The 20003-nt window shown below is 40.9% G+C and overlaps 1 protein-coding gene across 1 annotated transcript in view; it reads left to right on the forward strand.

The window, feature by feature from the left end:
• The window catches only part of grin3b (glutamate receptor, ionotropic, N-methyl-D-aspartate 3B), a 59707-nt gene that overhangs the window by 26765 nt on the left and 12939 nt on the right, over positions 1-20003 (forward strand). The window contains exons 2-6 of the mRNA XM_015386186.1: positions 5413-6044; positions 12913-14005; positions 16110-16255; positions 18606-18721; positions 18982-19133. Coding sequence (XP_015241672.1) covers positions 5413-6044; positions 12913-14005; positions 16110-16255; positions 18606-18721; positions 18982-19133 — 2139 coding nt within the window. The remainder of the gene's footprint in view (positions 1-5412; positions 6045-12912; positions 14006-16109; positions 16256-18605; positions 18722-18981; positions 19134-20003) is intronic.

The raw sequence follows: 20003 nt of genomic DNA on the forward strand, positions 1-20003 counted from the left end.
CTCTGCTGTAGAGTACGTCTTCAGGCCTCTGCTGTGATCGAAACCTCCTATTGGATCAAAATCCGTTCTGATGTCAGCTGGAGTTTAGGTAACAGTGGTTCAGCTGGACAGCCAGGAGGGAATCCTCTCCTTCAACAACATGACCCGAATAGTGCTGAAAGAGCAGAGACATTAGAACCTCCTTAAGGTCCAGACTGACTACAGACATTAGTCTGACTGACTCAGAAAGCATGTTCCATGATCCAGATCAACAACAAAAAAACGGAACCATTAGCTACAAGAACATGAGTGGTTCTGGGCCTACTGCAAGAACCATCTTCTCCTGTTTGAAACTGGAGAACATCTTACAGTCAGAACCTCTCGCTGTTCAACCGATTCCTATTAAAGGTATCTTCTGATAGAGCCTTCCTCTCCAAGAAAATCCTGTTATTAGAATCCTGTTAGAAAGTGCTGCTCTCAGAAACACATTCTGTCTAAACATTCTGTATTTAGAACATCCCACCATTCAAACTCCTGTTTTTAGAACATCCAGCTATTGGACCTTTCTGTTAGTGGGACCAGCTTCTGCCAGTCTCCTTTGGTTAGAACTCTGTTCTTTCTGATCCATTCTCTGTTGGGGCTCCCTGTTAATTGAACCTTATTCTGTCAGAACCTCTTGCTTTTAATCAGTTAGAGCTGTAGCAATCAGAACCTTCAACTATCAGAACTTAAAGCTATCAGAACCACACATGCATAAGTCTCCAGCTGTTTCTAAACTTGTTTTTTTCTCTTTCTGTTTCCTGCTCCCTGATTTTAAAACCTCCTGCTTTTGCAACTCCCCGCTATTGAAACCAGTCTCTGTCAGAACCTCCTGCCTTTAAATCATCAGGTTATCAGGATGATAACACTGACTGAGTCGCACCTCCAGAACGTTCCCATCACTCACCAACTCTTAGCCCCAGTGTCCCTCCTCTGTTACCACTACCTTCATCATCAAAGATGTGACTGTGGGCTAAAAGGGAAAGCCAACTCATTCCGCTGCACCAGCAATAAATCAAAGGTTATTTTCGACAGCTCAGGCTCCTGGACTATCAACTTCTTTCTCCGAGTCAACCTACTGTGAAAATGTCACGGTGACATCAACCTTAACCAGATCCTACATCCTCCTGCTTCCCCTGCTTCTTAGCATTCTCAGCTCCTCTTCCATGTTTACTCATCCATGTATTTAAAAGCTTCACTAAATCCTGGTGCACACCTTGTACACTTCACATACATCTTTTCATCACGCCACCCAATCCCTCCATGCATGTAAATACAGTACTTGCTTTTTTTCACATGACACAAACTTTCAGAATCCCCCAACAGCTCATCAGCTTCAGTCAGCAGGTCCACTTGCAGCCAAGTTACTCATCCAGTACTCACTGACAAATCATCACCTTAATATACTCTGACCTCTTCAGTGAAGAATTTGCCCCTTAGATCCAAATGTCAGGTCAGAATTCAAAGTCTAATAATTGATCTGCCTTTATGCTCTATATTTTTGTCAATATAATATCCTTTTCACTACCTTTGCTGCTGGTTATTCTGGGCTGCTCTTGATCCCATCCACACACTGCGTGTACAACCTCTGTTCCTCACTGTTAACACTGTTCCTTATTTTTGACTCTTTATTGTAGGTCTCATTCACCTTTCCTTCTCTGTTCCTCTCCACCTTGTTATTCCACAAGTAGTTTTGTATGATGCTTGCACATAAAATCAAAACACAATTAGGCAGACATAAGAAATAAATGTTCAAAGAATTTATTCAAAAGTAAATAGGTATTACAGGAATGGGAACAGACTGGAACTGGTTATGGGACTGCAAACAGCAGCATCACATGCCGTTACAGAAAGGAATTATTGTATTTTGATCATCAGCTGATTTTTAAAACCTAAGGACATCATCAATTGATGTTGCCTCAAGAAGGAATTGTCTACAATGATCTCAGGCACCTTAGTTATTTATTCCATTCCATTCCTAATATCCTCAATTACTTTAATTGTTACAGCTTTCTGTTCTGCTCCACAATAGGGGCTCTCTGGTAGAAATGGAGCCTGTTTCCGAAGAAACGACCATTGGTCATTGCAATTTAATACATTTCCTTTATTATTCTGAAATCTACTTCTTTCTGGGCATCTCTGGCTCTAGAAAAAAAAATCAGGGAATCTCAAACTCTCCTGTCAGTTTTACACTTCATCATATACAGTATGTACAAAGCATCATAAAATGATGCTTCAAGGTGGGACTGTGATTCCTGCATCAGTGTTTAGTGAGCTTCGCTTTACTCTGTGTCTGTGGTTCTACTGTGATCCTATAGAAACACTCATCACACTGCAAAAAAATGTAATTCTAAGTAAGTCAATTTTTCTTAAAAACAGCATTTTTTCTTGAATTGAGCAGATAAGAGAGTTACTTTGCCAATGGAATAAGACAATTTACATTTAAAATAAGAAAAGAACTGCAGTCTCTTCTTTCAAGTGCATAATAACTAATCTAATGCTAATTCCTTTGGCAGATAATTTTATTTTCCTTCTCAAATTAAGGGCAAATACACTTATTTCTGCAGTGCAGAAAAAACTTTCAAACATCAGGTGAACAACTCTATTGGATTTATATCAATGGAATTATTAGACATTTTGGTAAAAGACTCACTCACTGCTATTTACGCTCTGAAATATTACAAGGGAGTTCAATTTTAGTCAGTCACAGTCCACTTTACTCTCTTATACACTTCACAAGCTTTGTTCTGTCGTTATTGCAACTACCCTTTTGGGGACATAAATGGTGGCTGATTCTTATCTCAACACAGCATCATTTCCGTCTTCAGGCAACTCATATCCCTTGTTACCAATATATCATCTTTGATGCAATCTCTTACTTCTCTTAGACACATGACATTAGATTCAGATATTTATCTAACTGAAGTTTCTCCATTTTCCACAACAATCTTCTGCTAACACCTTAGCAGGTTTAATTCTCCAATACCTCTCAGTTGGTCCGCCTCTTCTGCCATGCTCCCTGCACACGGTATGCTTTCTCATAAGACTGGAATCATTTTTGAAGTTTTATGTTGTATTTTTCTGCTAAAAAAATAAAATATGGATTATAGTATCCTGATCTTTAAAGTCGTAGGGAGGTCATATCTAAATGTCAAATCATTGGCTTAAACATGTATATAAACGTACTCTTTATCACACAATATTGTCCCAAAAGTTAGAAAATTTCTATTTAAAAAAAAGAATCCTGTCTTAAAATCTGTGGTGTTTTTTTCCTTTATTTTAAGCAGGCCAGTTAGTTAAACGTCAGCTTTTACACCTAAATTCGGCCAATCATATATCAATGGTCATCTGTCAATCAAATTTTTTTGGGCCTAGCATCTTGATTCATATGTAGCAGCTAATATAAGCTACGGTTGTAATAAGAATGATTTCCTTTACCACTGAGTTCCGTCCCAGTGTTCATGGGGATGGACGTCTGTGTCTTCAGCAGGCGTAGAGCTAACAGAACTGGCAGCGTTGCGAGGAAAGGGCTCAAACATGTACGACTGTAAGCCTTCTACATCAAACCAAGCTTCTGCCGCCCTGGCGTCCACTTCTACAACTTCCTCATCCCCACTTTCCTCCTCTAGATAAAAAATGTATGACGGAGGAGACTCATCCAAGACCTCCATCACAAAACTCTCCTCCTCTTGCATGTTTCCACTGTCCATAGCGTTCCTTGACAGTGTCGTTTCTCAGTCACCAATTTAGTGCTACTTGGTCCCAATGAAATTTCCCATTGGGAACCTACTAGCATTAAGTTGCTAACTGGTTATCAAGAGGCTTTTCACAAACCGGCCACAATCAAACTTGCTTGCAAACCTTCCACCACAACAATCCCAGCCCCCTTGATAAACGACCAATCACATTCACTTTATTCAGTCGTGTAAAGTCGGGCACCACTTGGGAGAATCTGGAAATGCAACAGTTGGAACAGCCGCATCCCTACGACTTAAACTACATTAATTCCAGGCTAGTGACAAACACCTCTCCTTATGACCATCTACTCATCAACCAATTTGGAAATCAGAATATGAGATTCTGGGTTTACAATTCTTCCAAATTCTTCAAACATTCAGCAGAGCCATGATCAATTCCCTCCTTAAATATCAGAGCTGAATCAACTGCGTCCAGACAGAGCATCCCTGATCATACCATTATGATCCTTGAATGCTGGTGGAGTCATGCATTTACATTCGTAAAAAATGAAACCCAGTCATCTCGATCAGATCTTTGTGTCCCAAAGATCTGATCTTTCAGCTGTCCCAAAATGGCTCAGGAAAGGACCCTAAGAGGATATCCATACGGCCTTCTCCAGAGCTGCCTCAATAAACTTTTTGACTCATATAGTTCTGGTTTGGTCCTTCCCATTAAGATCTGCACCTGATTCTTTTTTACTGTTAAGTTGAATATTGATTATAAGGAACCTTATTACCTTACCTGTTAAATAAAAAATAAAAAAACACTCGCTTCTGGGTAACCTGGGTTCCCTTGGTAACTCAGACCAGGAACAACTCTATTACAATGGCTGTTTCCGAAATGTTTTAATTGCTACAGAGTCTTTAGTCATAGTGGGTGTGCATCAGCATTTACCGTGATAAGTGCTGTCTAAATAGTGCTTGCAGTAAAGAAGGAGGTAGGCAAAGGAGTCTGTATGCTTCCTGTTATTTCCTTTAGTTTAGAGAAATTGCAAAGTCCCTTACTGGTGTTAAGGAGCCACAGTCCTTTGGTGACAGTACATATAGGCACAGCCCACATTACAGAGTTTAACAAAAATCCACTATTTCTTCACATGTACTCTGTGTGACACATAATAAAGGCTTTACTTTTTCATGTTTCAGGTATTATGATGGAGGGCTTAAATTGTTTTTTGGTAGATTGTTTTTTTGTTTTCTTCAAAAAGATGTATTCCAGGATTTGACTAGCATTCTATATGTCATTTCCAAAAAAATAATGAAGTCCAGTAGGGTAAAAGCCATCTGAAATTGCAGTCTGATAGTGTTCTCAATGTTAACCTTATAAAACAGCAGGCGCTAGGAGCAGAAGATGGGGACTACAGTTTGACAATTCTGGCCCCACTCAACGGTTCTGTGACGCCATCTTTATTAGAGAATTTAAGTTTTTTAGTTCTGGTCCCACTGAGCTCTCAGAATATTCATTCCTGTTTGGGTTTCAATGTTAAACATTGGTTATGATTGTTACAGAATATCTGAAACAGAATTAGAACTGTCTGTCTGGCTCTGCTACGTCTTATTGCATTGTTTCCAGATGAAACATTCTGATATGTTCTGATTCATCAAAGATGCAGTTCTTTAGGTTCTAATTTGATTTTCCTCCTGCTGCTATTCTCCACAGAACCAGTTCCACCTCCAGATGGTAACCGGAGTTCAAGAGTCAGCTCTGTCTGATCTTCTGCTGACGGTTCTGCAGCGGTCTGGTTGGAAGGAAGGGACTGTGGTTCTTTGCCGAGGCTGGGAGGAGGCAGGTGGTCTCCTACGGTTCCTAGACTCACAGCCCTTTGCTTCGTGGGATGGTGCTGGCCCAGTTACCTGGCGACTACAAGCCCTGCTGAATCTGACGCAGTCAGCCCACGATGACACCCAGATCCATGACTTCTTGTCCCGACATTTCAATCAGAACCAGCCCCCACCTGCTTCGGTACTGCTGTTTGGAGCGGACCCAGAATGTGCTGCTGCAGTGCTGCGCAGTGCTCAGGACCTTGGCCTGACCTTACCCACAGTGCATTGGGTTCTGGGCCAGCCACTTAGCCCCGATGTGCTGCACACCATTGGCCTACCGCTCGGCCTGCTCGCTTACGGAGAAGTCAACCGGAAGCCCCTCGACTTTTACATCAAAGATGCCCTGCAGCTCATCACAAGAGCTGTTGCTGCAGCTTCAATGGAGAGACCGGACCTGGCTCTGGTCCAGAATACTGGGAGCTGCTACCACACACAAGAAGCAGCAACATCAGGCCAGTACCTTTCCAGGTGAGACACCACCTCTCAGACACTGACACATGAAACAGAAGAACACTTATGTTCAGTTTTGTACTTGATTGAGTCTAGCAAAGGCAAAACATAACCCCCCTCCAACCTACTAAAAAAGAAACTCCAAGACCTACATCTTAAATATATCAATTAAAGGTGACCTTGTATGGATTTGAGAAGGATTCTTTTGGTTTCGTTTACATGGTAAACGGCTTATATAAGCATAACTTGCTGTCAGGATTGGGTTGAGGTTTGTGGACCCAAATGCAGGGGCAGGGAGGCAGGTGAGTTTTTGTAGATTTAATGCGAGGTAAACAAACAACTGAGGCAGGAATCCAAAAATCCCCCCCAAAAAATCCAACAAGAAAAAGGTAAACAAACCAGAAAGCATGGGGACAACAGAGGAAAACAATCATGACGAGGTAAGACACTGTAAGACGCTGTAAGTCGAAGTTTGATGAGGAACCAGCACTGAGGAACTGCATAAGGAATGTATTTATGGGAGACTGAACAAAGAGAGGGCTAACGAGCAGATTGGGAGCAGATGTGAACAGAGCAGACAGGAAAGGAGCTAGGGAAAAAGGAGAACACAAGAGGGGAGCAGAGGACATTAAATAAAAACCTAAAAAAAAATAACCAGAGAACACAACAAAATAAGAATTAAACCACTAAAACTAGAAAACATGGAGCAAAGTAAAACTGAATACTTAAAAGAAAGCATAACAGAACCAACACTGACACTTTCTCTGAAAGGCTGGTTTACTAACAGAATCTGGATTTATTAAATACTCAATTTAATTTCTAAGGCATTAAAGGTTGAAGGCCCAAGAAAACGGTCTTAGATAGTTTGAGCTTACTCTCTTTCTTCAAAATCAAAACCTCTGCACCTCAGTTGTCTGCTTCTGTCTCCTTGAACCCCAGTCGTCCTCTGCAGATGGCCGCTTACACTGAGCCTGGTTCTGCTGGAGGTTTCTTCCTGTTAAAAGGGAGTTTATCCTCTCTACTGTTGCTACAATTTGCGTTATATAAATAAACTAAATTGAATTAAATTCTTGTAGATGAAGTTTTGTCAGAAGAGCCTTCTCATCCTAAACAATCAGGCATTGCTACATGATCTGCAGGACTGAAAGTCCAGTTGTTAAGCTCAGTGGACATAGAGTTTCCGCACACTTGCTCAACCTGGGGAGAGAGGTTTTGTTCTGTCACCATTAATCTAGTTTGAAAAAATATCTTGCAGAGAGATAAAAAAAGACGTATATATATATATATTCTGGCACACAGACCATTTCTCCTCTTCATCACTCGTTCAAGGAGACCAGCAGCAGTTTGACATGCCTACATCAGCTAGCTGTCAGGAACAATAGGTTCAACCAACTGATTTTTTTTCTTTTCAGATGAAGACAGTGTTCCAGAAGATTTAGATAGGAGCACCTCTGTCTGCAGCAGCTTTTTACAGACACACAGTTATTCTCAGCACAGGAAAAACAACAATAGTTTCCACTGACTGAGTTTTAAGCAGAGTTAGAAATTAATCATTCGTTCGAATAATCCCTGACAGGTATTCACCGGAATATTAATCAGAATGGATGTTTAAAATATTTGTATAAAGAATAATCATTGTATTTCTAACAAATTATTATGCAAAATGTTTATTAAAGTTACCCAATGATGCGCTAGAGAGTTGTCCAGGTTGTGCCCTTCATTTTACCCAAAGACTGTTGCAGATAGGCACCAGTCCCCCTCACACTAACCTGAAAGGGCAAGACACCTTGTTATAGATGAGAACCACAGCCCCAGACTTGGAGCTGATACTCATCCTGGCTCTGACCGTCCCAGTGCGTGCTGTAGGTCTTGGCAGGAGGAAGCCTGCAGAAAAAGGTAATCTGCAAAAGAAGGAAGAAATACCACTGGTTCAAAACCAGATCCCCTTCAGCCCTTGTCTGAGCCTACAAATCCTTCCCATAGAGGATATGAAAAGTCAGAATTCTGCCAAAAGGGCACACGTTTCACAAATACTCATACAAACAGTTTTTTAAACACACACATGTAAATAACTCTAGTCAGAACAAGCATTTTGAATGTTTCATGCATGAAGCATTCCCTCCTTTGTGTCCAGCATTGTGTTTACAAAATTGTCAGTGAATGCCGGAGGTGGCTGTTTCTATGAAGTCAGAATTCATATCTTAAAGAGAAGAGAGATTAGCCTGAAGATGCGTTACAAATGTTAGAGCAACCAGAAAGAAACGGTCGGCCACTGCCTCAAGAGGCGAGATTTCCTGAAAGAATCCAATCACAGGCTTTTAATTTTTTACGGCGGTTGCCAACTTCAAAGTACCAAATGTTGATATGAGCGCGTAAAAAAAGATCAAGAAGCACATAAAAAGCAAGCAATGAGCACTGATAGGGCGCATGCTCGCTTGTGATATAATCGGGGCATTAATTATATAATTTAACACATGCAATGCCCAAAATTCACATTAGATAGTAGATTACATGTGTTTGTATACAAAAACACTGCTTTATGTGTATTTATTACTCATGTGCACTTTTGGCAGAATTCTGACTTTATAATAAACAGGACAAGTCATAGCAATTTATTACAAATACAAAATTAAGTTCTGTATAACTGAAAAAAATATGTGCAATAAGGATATAATAAGTTTTATTTCAAGTAAAACATTTATATAAAGTATTAACTGAGGTACTGATAACAGGGCTAGAAAAATCCAGAATTAGTATTTTGTCACCTCTTGCAAAGAGGTTTTCTGTGGTTTGTTTCAGCTTAATTTTAGCTTCTTTTTTAATATGTGATGGATAATTTAAATAAGTTCATTAATATGCTGTGTAAGTCTATAATAATCATTTAGTAACATGCATTAGAGTATATATAAAGTATATAGTCACCATAGCCTGAGATCAGTTCATACTTTGTATCTATATTATTATTTGCTTTATCAAATTTAATTGGATCCCCTATAAAAACTGAGGTCTCTCTTTGCTGCTCCCCTGACTAATAAATCTCTAGTGCCGCCACTGCCAACCCTTGATTAGAAATGACATTAGCAGGCACTTTAACCACATATTACATTTTTTATTAGTTGTTCTATGAATGGGTTCCAGCAGCTGTTGGAGGAAAACCCTCGGGTGAATCTGACTTGCCCATTTTTGTCTCTAAGCCAAGCTACTGGAAAAACACTCATATTAATGTCATTTATATTCAAGAAGATGCGTTGGGTGTATTTCTCTGTGTGGAAACAAAGATTTGAGTTTTATTCATAAGGGGATTTATTGGAGAGCCTGAAACTCCGTCCCCCTATCAGACCTCCAGCTGCTGGAGCAGAAACAAGTGCTGCAGATAACCAGAGTCCCTCGGCTCTCGGTCTGTTTGCATGCAGCTGGAAAGGAAACAAAAAACTATTATCATGTTCTTATTATCCTGAACCTCCAGAGAATCTAAAGCTACAAGAGACTATCAAACCAAATGAGACTCCTGATATGCAGGAAATTAAACCTTCACATGATGGAAGAATCAGCAGAGGGCCATGGGTCTATGGTAGCAGACATTATAGCTGATTAGGGCCCCCTCCTGGCCTGGAGTCCTTAAGAGAACCTGAATTCCGAACAGCTTTACAAACGTTACTTCCCCTGAGGATGGCTGTCTCTACGTTGGCTTTCGTTATACATTTTTCATTCCACTAGATGATGCTGTCACCTCCTATATCTGTTTTTGTCAGGACATGTGGAAACAGATTAAAACCTACAGCTCATATAAAAATCAAAAACCCTAATTCACGGCTAAGCTATGCTTCTACCTCATCTTGCAGACTCTTCTCCTGCATCCATGCTTTGTAAAGAAGATGTAGAGACAATAGATCAAGATGGTCTGAAAGTCTGGGCAGAACAGCTGCCAGACATCCACAGATCCAACCCTCCCTCAGCTAATTGTACCAGCCTTCACCTGATGGTGGATCAAAAAACGTCCTGATTAACAGGCTGGGGAACATCACATCCAGCACTTGACTGTCAACACTGGCATCCCTCATGGGTGTGTTTTCTCCACACTGTCCTCTTTCTCAACCAGGGACTGCAACTTAGGGGACTCAGTCAATCTCTTTCAGTTCATTAATGACATAACAGTCATCTCGGCCAAGTCTTTTTTCCTAATTCCCTTTCATTACTCAACCATTGTTTTGCACCCAGGTCCACAGCATAACAGTCAAAGACTTTAATCAACTTACCATGGGGAACGCACCAGCCCTCTGTCTGCCAGGCCTGCTGATCAGGTGTATTCAACCATCATCCAGTCTCTCTTCTACTCATCCATCACTGCCTGGTTTGGATTTGTCATGAAAAATGAAGGAACGGACTACATTGGTTAGTCAGGACTGACGGGAAAAAAAGAAAACTGCCCATCATTATCTGCTACATCCAATCCAGATCACCATTTAATGGCAACCTGAGCTCCACTTAAACACAAGTGCTAACTAAGCTAAAAGGTGTTGTTAGAAAATCAACGGGTATGACACATACCTGATTGAAAATATTTTGGTTCCATGATCCAGACTATTTTAAATTATAGAAGTGAATGTCGCCTTGAATTTACAAGTTACTGTGAAATGCCAGACAGAGGACCCTGAATCTGAAATCTTGCGACAGAGACAGTGTCGGAACCGAGGAGGCAAAATCAAGCTTACAGATCAGGGGGCTAGGTGACAGGCAGTGGTCAGGAGGCAGAAATGTATTTGATACCCTGAAATCAGAAAACCCAGCGAGGTCTGGTATGGGTGAGACAAAGGCAAGAAAGACTTAGGGCAGAAAAAGGATCACAAACAGGAAATCTGGCGAAAAAGTATGCAGGACATCTACTAACCAAGGGTTTTCAATGATCTGGCCCCATCAACAGGTATAATGCTTGATTAAAAAGGCTAAATCACAGTTGGGAGGACTGAACGCTGATGAGAGTAAGCGGGAGTGGCACAGGTGTGCTGATTGAGCAATAATAGTGGGAAGCAGAGAGTAATTAGATCAAGACAAAGTGACAGACCAGAACAATTAATTCCATGACTTCTCAATTTCTTGGTCAGCTATTAGGTCTAAAACACTAAGGGCATGTTTGTAGAGGACCCAGATGCAGAGACAGAAGCAGAGGTGGTTTAAACCAGCATAAACCAGCAGAGGTGGTTTATTGTAGGTTTAATTATGAAGTTGGTGGCAACAGAAGCAAAAATCCAGACTGAACTGGCAGGGAACTTAGAACCCTAAACACTTGGGAGGAACACACATGCAAAATGAACAGAATCCACTAAAGAGGAACTACACAGGAGCTGCGTATATGTGGGAGATAGAAACAATGAATGGGCGAATAAGCTGATAGGGGACAGAAGAAACTAAAAAGGAGCTAAGGGAAAAGGAAAGGGACACTAGGGGGCAACAAAAAAATCCATCCATCGTTTCCCGCTTATACCTTGTCAGGGTGGCGGTGGGGCCGGTGCTATCTCCGGCAGTCTATGGGCAAGGCAGAGTATACCCTGGACAGGTAACAACAAGAATTACCCCGGAAATCAACCGGATCTGACCGTAACTGGGAAAGAACTTAAATGAAGCTCAAGGAAATAAAACTAATGACTACAACTAAAACTAGAACAAGGAATAAATAATACCAGAAGTGCTGAAAAGAAGTAAGTAAAAAAATAACAAGGGAAAGTAAAACTAAGACTTCAAATTCTTTGATATAAATCTTCACAAACACAGAATAACAAAAAATAAAGCATAACTGAGAACCAAAAAAGAAAACGTAAACAGAACCAAAAAGTCCGGAAAGGGCAGAATCATGACAGACTCACAGTGTCAGGAACTCCTGTACAATAACCCAGCAAATGTACCTCTGTTCAGCCTTTGTTTCATATAATTTATTATGCATTTAATAATTTAAGTACTGCTTTGTACTCTGTTTGTTGTTTTAAACTGTTATTACATAAGTAAACATATTGTAGGCATTGTACAATTCAGGGTCAAATTCCTCATGTGTACACATATCTGCCAAATAAAGCTGATGCTGATTTATTTAGGGTTCACTTTAAACTAAGTTGACCAAAGTACCCCAGAGGGCTGCTTCCCCAACCAATCAAAGGTTTTTATGTCATTCTTCATCCGATCAGAGGAATCTATGAAGTCAATCCCAGTGATAGTACAGACACAGAGATGATCCTGCCTTGGAATCTGTCTGCATGACCGAACTGGATGCATATTTCTTTATACTGGATCAGTGTGTTATGTTTTTAGAAGGCTGTTCTGCATTGATGCTCAATAAATAACTGAAACTGAAATACATGAAAATGTAAAAGGATTATTGCCTCTGCAGCCAGAGATGTTTTACAAGGTAATCAGCTTTGCTGTTATCCTTAATTAGATTTTTAATGCCAAGAAAATGTCTTTAGAAGTAGAGTTGAGACGTTTAGTTTCTCCCCTAAAGTCTAGAAGGGATTCACGTTAAAGAGGCTGTCAACACAGAATGATTAAAAACTGGTTTAGATGACAGGATCTTTTAATTAACTGCCACTATGCTCTTCATTTAACTTGCTACTGATAGAAACCCATTTTGGGTTTGATCCCTGGTTACATTATACTTTCATTGGTGGGGCTGCATTCGAGTCAATGAGTAGATGGAATCAACTGGTTTTCCTTAGATAGAAAAACTTTGAATAAATTTGACGGTATGATTTGATTACTGTAAAGTGCTTTGAGATGACATGTGTTGTGAATTTGCGCTTTATAAATAAACTGAAACTGAAATGGCGGCCCGTTAACAAAAAAAACAAGACCTAATGTCTTCTTCATGACCAACTGCTGTTTTTTTTTTCTCCTGCAGGTTCTTGGCAAACATCTCCTTCTCCGGACTCACTGGTCCGGTTCGAGTTGATCACAACTGTTCTCTGGTGCTGACCCAGCAGCGGTTCCACATCTGGAGCCTGCGTCGGGATCCACTGGGGCAGCCCGCTTGGGTGACGGTTGGCAGCTGGGAGGGGGGCCAGCTGCAGGTTGAGGACCAGGAAGTGTGGCAGGGTCCTAAACCCCGACGCCGGATAGAGTCGTTCAGTGGGAGGAGCGGAGGCCGCTGGCGGCCCGGGATGCCTGTGGCGGGGACTCGGGTCCGGGTGGTGACCCTGGTGGAGCATCCCTTCGTTTTCACAAGGGATGTGGACGCTGATGCTAGCTGCCCTGCAGGCCAGTTCTGCCTCGACGCTGAAACTAACAATTCAGAGATTCTGGAGCAGTACTTCAGGGAGTTGGCAGCTGGGAACGGCAGCTCACTGCCTCTGGAATATAAGAAGTGTTGCTATGGTTACTGCATTGACCTCTTGGAGAAGCTTGCCGAGGACCTAGGCTTCGACTTCGACCTTTATATCGTTGGAGATGGAAAGTACGGTGCATGGAAAGGGGGTCGCTGGACTGGGCTGGTGGGGGATCTCCTGAATGGTCTGGCAGACATGGCCGTCACCTCCTTCAGCATCAACTCTGCCCGCAGCCGCGTGATTGACTTCACCTCGCCTTTCTTCTCGACAAGTCTGGGCATTCTGGTACGCAGTAAGGACACCGCAGCTCCCATTGGTGCCTTCATGTGGCCCCTGCATTGGTCAATGTGGGTGGGTATCTTCTTGGCGCTTCACATCACGGCGCTCTTCTTGACTCTGTATGAGTGGAAGAGCCCATTTGGGATGACGCCTCATGGTCGCAATAGGATGAGGGTGTTCTCCTATTCTTCTGCTTTGAATCTGTGCTATGCCATCCTGTTTGGGCGCACTGTGTCATCCAAGACTCCAAAGTGTTGGACAGGCCGCTTTCTGATGAACCTGTGGGCTATCTTCTGCCTGCTGGTACTGTCCAGCTACACTGCCAACCTCGCCGCCGTCATGGTGGGGGAAAAGACCTTTGAGGAGGTCTCAGGAATCCATGATACCAAGGTGAGAGAGTTAAAGCATCTTGCACAGGCTACATGCTTCGGTTCCTAGCCTTAAATCAATCAGCTGTCCATTTTCTGGGCTGTAGAAAACCTGCAGGTAAGAGTCAGTAACCAGTTTACATATAATTATATTTTCAGAGTCATAACTGGGTGAGTGGAACTTCTTGGAACTTCAGCTCAATGCTTCACAGTCAGTTCATTCAAAGCTTTCTGTTTGATGATGAAGGTGATCTGATAGTTGAGTCACTCCACTCCACTGGTTCTGTTCTGGACCAATTGCAGATTAAATTTGTTCTCGGGATCACCTGCTCTGCTCTAATCACACTTTAATTCAGCAGCCGAATGAAGCATGAAGCACGGAGCTGAGTGTTTGTACAGCCGGGAGCTGCTGGGAGCTCAAAGGGCTTTAATTGGACGTCCATCTGTGTGTGAAGAGCTTTTATCCTTTAATGTGCAGAGAATGAAGCTCTGCGGCTGCTGCATGAACATTGGCTCGCAGTGGTGCACTCCTCTCTCCAACCTTTCCAGAGAGAAAGAGATGTCTGAAGCACAGTGGTCATGTTTTAGCCTTTTACAGGAACATAAAAATTGGACATGTTGTGCTGTTACCAGATGTAGGTGGAAACATCTTACAGACGTCTACAGGGCCCATCGCAGAAGAAAGGTTGGACTTATGATAGGAGCAGGGCATCCCCACAGACAGAAACTCAGTTAGCATCATTGCTTAACATGTGACAGAGTATATTACAGGCATCTATAGAAGGTCTCAAGGCATGGTGCATAAGAAAGGTAGCTTCTACTTACTGTAATCCTGACAGATCTTCCAAATAAGTATCTATAATTTATTTTACTTAACCTTTTTTATACAGGCTGTCATATTGAGATCCATCGTCTCATTTACAACAGTAAATTAATGAGAGCAGTTCCACATTCTCTGACCTCTCCAAATGTCAGCATGGATGGATCCCCTCTCTGTCGTTCTTTGTCAATTCGGTTTGTTTGGCTCTAATGGCATCTCTCACACAGGCTCTCTTCACATTGGAGGGAATTTGGAGTGGAGCTCAACTGTGTTACAGAGGATGTAACAGGCATTGCTTATAAGGAGCACACAGAGAAAGAACTGAGACATACAGTAGTGGAGGATTTGGAATCACTGGGTAATCGGTATTAAACAAGCTCTGATCGTATTAACAGGGCGCCTGAAAAAATGAAAGTCCTAAGGGAGAGATCTTTTAATGGACTATCTTAGTGAGAGAATAAAAATGTACACATGAGTCTGTGGACTGCTAATGGCAGTCAGGTGACCTTTAAGCATCACAGTATTACAGCGTGGAGTGAGAAATTTTGACCCTGTTCTTTTCAGCCTTTAGGGTAAATCTGAGATGGAACAACTCAGACTGAGAAGACTAACAAAAACTGCAGACACTCTAGCACCTCAGGAACAGCATGGCAGTAAACTAAATTGTCATGAACTAAATTGTCATCAGCATAAAATGTGTATTTGCATCAGTAGTGTTTTTACCTGCACAGTGATTAAAAAAAGAGTTGGATAAAAAATTAGTAATAAGGGTGAAGGATGGTTCTGGAATAAGTGACGCTCTATCTGAAGGTTCTCCAACCAGGGTTCTGGATCAGATTGTTATGGATTTGGTGGTAATGGAGTGGATGGTTTGGGCTCAACTAGTTCTTAATCAGGGGGAATTGGTAGTTTTTTGTCTAATATGGAAAATTTTTGCAAACATTCTGGTTGTAAAAATGTATTTTCGGCGGATTTGTCTCTTTAGACAATATATAAACTTTTAGATCTCACCCTCCCCATCTGAACCTCTCTGGATCTTCATGAAGTCAATGGATGATCCCAGAGCTCAGCTCACAATAGCCAAACAGCTCAGCTTGTACTGGATTTGGATACTTTCATATCTTCATATATTTCATATCTCAATTCTATCTTAAAGTGACTTATTACATAAATTGAATCCTATTTCAAACTCATTCTTGTGTTTTCTCTTCTCACGTTGTATACTTTAGTCCTTAAACTAACTTTAGTTCTGCCTCAGAACAGGTATTCTTTCTTCTTTCTATGTTTGTTCTTTGTTTGTGTCCAGTTGCACCACCCATCACATGGCTTCCGCTTTGGTACGGTGAGAGAGAGCAGCGCGGAAGATTACATGAAGAAGAGCTTCCCAGAAATGCACGAGTACATGCGACGCTTCAACGAACCGACAACGCCTGACGGTGTTGCCACCCTAAAGTAAGAGTCCAACAAGTGTCTTCATTTTGACTCAGGAAGATCTGTGGTTTTGTTGCAAATATGGGATCCGTTTCACAAGGCAGGTTTACTGAAAAGTTAACTCTGTTTTCTAAACCCGAAATGTGGGAAACCTGGAGTTTTCTGTTTCACAAAGAGCGTTCACTCAGCCACTGTTTCAGTCACTTTAATAACATTCTCACCAGAGCTAACCTGGTTTAGTCAGGAGAATTTTATGTAGTTTTGTTCTTAAAAAAACAAACATTGCATGGCCTTTGACAAAGGTCTTAATAAAGAATGATCGGCATTAATTCAAAGATAATTAAATATTTATAGGAAGAGGATTCTACAACAGAGTTTAAAGGATATGAGTCTTATTTATTTTTTGTTTGTTTAATATGAGAAACATGTAGATCATTTTATGTTTATGAATTTATTTTTAGAGTACATGAAGAACTACTGAAATTATTTTCAGATTATACATAAAAAGATGAATTAATTCCACAGGGAGAAAAGGAATTACCTTTAAGATTGGGATTGACTATGTGATAACAACCTACTGAGCCAACTGGCACGATCTGAAGCTATTCTATGGGACTGATAAACACTAATAACGATCATTTATTGGGATGATAAAATCCGAAGCAGCTGCAAACGGCCATTTAAACTTTTTTGCCCTTTTCGGGACAATTCTCCAGTGTGCAACGAGAAGCGATCAGCCTCTCCAGACCACCTCCTGATCAGGAATCGTAAGGTCAGGAGAAAGTCAAACACCTTTGAAATTCACTCAGCTGTCGTGAATCTTACTGTTGAAGCAGAGCTATGAGCCGATTTACCAGGACCTCAAGCACTGCGTATGTGCAAACAAGGGAGTTCTTCTTCCAGATTGACCAGTCTGACGAGCGCCATCTCTGGACGCTGTGTGGTTTTTAGATCCCAAGAACTTTTAAACCATGCAGTTTCCTCATACAGTTACAGCTGTAGCTGTGTGCAACGATTGAGAATTTTGAACAGTGTATGCCTGGCTTTAGTATTTAATTTGTAATGGAAGGCAGAAATGACATGAGGAGGAATGCCATGAGATGATGCACAGGTCCTATCTATTAGAACGTGTTTAGACTTCATCTTCACCTGCTGCCAGATGCAATTCAAGAAATAAACTAGAAATAAAATGTTATCGTGGTTTCAGCAGGCTATGGCACGCTATTTGGATATGTATTAGTTTTACTGAATATGTATTCCTTATATCTGAAACATTTTTGCCTTGTCAAAATGATATTTCAAACAAAATGACATTATTCACATCTAGAATAAACATTCTGGATGTCTAGAAATTAATTTCAGATCTCCATATTCCTGTGGTAGCGGTCATCCTGTTTTATTCTCACTATTAAGAAATGTATTTCAGATATCATAAATACATATTCAATTAGGCTGATAAATATCAAAGTGGCCACTTAAAATGCGTAAACATTTCTAGGTATGTAAAACTTACTAGTATAAGTTTGTTTTATTTACTTTCTGCAAAAACGTAAAATATTAATTTTTACAGTTCAGTCTAGGAGTGGGGTCGTGATTAGGAAGAATCTGATTTTAGATTGATTTTACAACTCTTAATCTGTGAGCGCAGCGTGTACTGGAGGCAATAATCTTTTCTGCCTCTGTTATTGGCTGTGTATACAGTATGTGATCATTTGTCGGGTTGCATTTTGTTATTTAACGATCCACACAGTACGGCCAGGTTTTAAATGGGAATAATTGTTGGTAATGGGTCGGGTCTCAATTCTGACCCCAACGGGGGCGGGCAGTTATAGTTTTGAAAAATCTAACCCATGCAGGACTCTGGATGAGAGTTGCTCTTTATAAATGTAAAAAGGTCTGCCACAGGGAATTCATATAAACTTGCACGTTAACTCGAGCAACACTCCTTCGCCATCTTCCTCACCTTTACAGCTGTAGTGCTGTTTCTCTGTATTTTAGACACATTCTCCATTTTTTTTTCTTCATTAAAATCTCTAGTCTCAGTGGGGTGAAACAGGCCCTTCCTGTTGCCTGTTGTCATGGTGATTCGTCAAATCTAGTCCACGCTGATAATGGCTTTTCATAATCGTTACACACTTGTTCAACTCTGAGTGGACATACTTAGAGTTGATTCAACTAATTCATAGCAGTCATTGTGAAAGCGAAAACTTAGAGTTCCTGGCATTCCTGGCTAGATCAATTAAGAGTGGCAAAGTAAAATCTGAATTTGTTAAACCAGCTTCTTGAAACGGACCCATGATGTGTTTCTGATCCTCAAAATTACTAACAGAGTATCTAGAGCATCGTATAACCATGTCTCTCTGGGTTGTAGGACAGATCCTCCTCAGTTGGATGCCTTCATCATGGACAAAGCCCTCCTGGATTACGAAGTTTCCATCGATGCAGACTGTAAACTGGCAACCGTTGGGAAACCCTTCGCCATCGAAGGTGCGTCTGTCCTTGAGATTCAGAGGATAGTCCAATCAGAGAGATGAAACTTGTCCAATAATTTACTTTTATTTGACATGGTACTGCCAGCCTCCCAATTAATAAGTAAAGAGAATTCATGGAAATCCCTAATGAATCTAAAGCTGTACCTCCAATCCATGTTTTACAATCGATACTGTCCCACTAAGCATTAGCAGTCTAATACTAATAGAGTACTGGTGCTGTTGATTATGACTGATCTTACTATGTGTCATTGCCAGGTTACGGTATCGGACTACCCCAGAACTCTCCTCTGAGTTCCAACATCTCTGAGTTCATCAGCAGGTACAAGTCAGAAGGTTACATGGACTTGCTGCATGACAAGTGGTACAAAGTAGTTCCTTGTGGGAACCGAGTATTCGCCGTCACAGAGGTCAGTCCTTGAGATGTCCTCAAACCATGTCTGTAGAAAGTTCCTCATGTCTGCTTAGTGTCTCATTTCTCTCATTATGGTTCTAGTTGTATGTTATTGGTTCCATATGTCTGTTATTTGGCTATACATGTCTGTTTATGGTCCCATGTGTCTGTTTAGGGATCCACATGTTTGTTTTGGCTCCGCTTATACTATAATGGTTCCACGAGTCTGTTTAGAATTTTACTTGTATGTTAATGGTTTCAGGTGTCTGTCAAGAGTTCCATAGATATGACAATAATTGAACGTTTCTGTTAACGGTTCCAATTTCTATGGTATTGGTTTCTTTTTGGGGGGTGGGGGGGGAGGTTTCTCATGTCTGTTAATGGCTCCACATGTTTCTTTAGGGTTCCAGTTGTATGTTAATGGTTTTGAGTGTCTGATTATGCTTCCATTTGTATGTTAATAGTTTCACTTGTGTTAGTGTTCCACGTGTCTATTTATGTTTCCACCTCTATGGTTTTGGATTTTACATGGCTGTTTCTAAATTAATTCATATGTTTTTTGTTTCCACATTTCTGTTATCAGTTTAAATTATTTGTTTAGGGTTTCACTCATTTGATAATGACATACATGATGAGCCTTTATCACTCGTAAGTCAATGGTTCCCCAGGCATATCCTGTCTGTTTAGGGTCCCACGTTTCTGTTGAGGGTCCCATTGGTATATTTATGGTTTCACATATCTGTCAGTGGTTGTACAGATCTGTTTTTTTTTCCAGTTATATACATCTATCTAGGATTCCACTTGTATTTCAATGGTTCCACTTATATGTTACTGTTTTGAGTTTTACGTAAATGGTTCAATGTGACTCTTATGGTTTCACATTCAT

This window comes from Cyprinodon variegatus, unplaced genomic scaffold (assembly GCF_000732505.1).
Source record: "Cyprinodon variegatus isolate N-32 unplaced genomic scaffold, C_variegatus-1.0 Scaffold359, whole genome shotgun sequence".
Classification (NCBI taxonomy): Eukaryota; Metazoa; Chordata; class Actinopteri; order Cyprinodontiformes; family Cyprinodontidae; genus Cyprinodon; species Cyprinodon variegatus.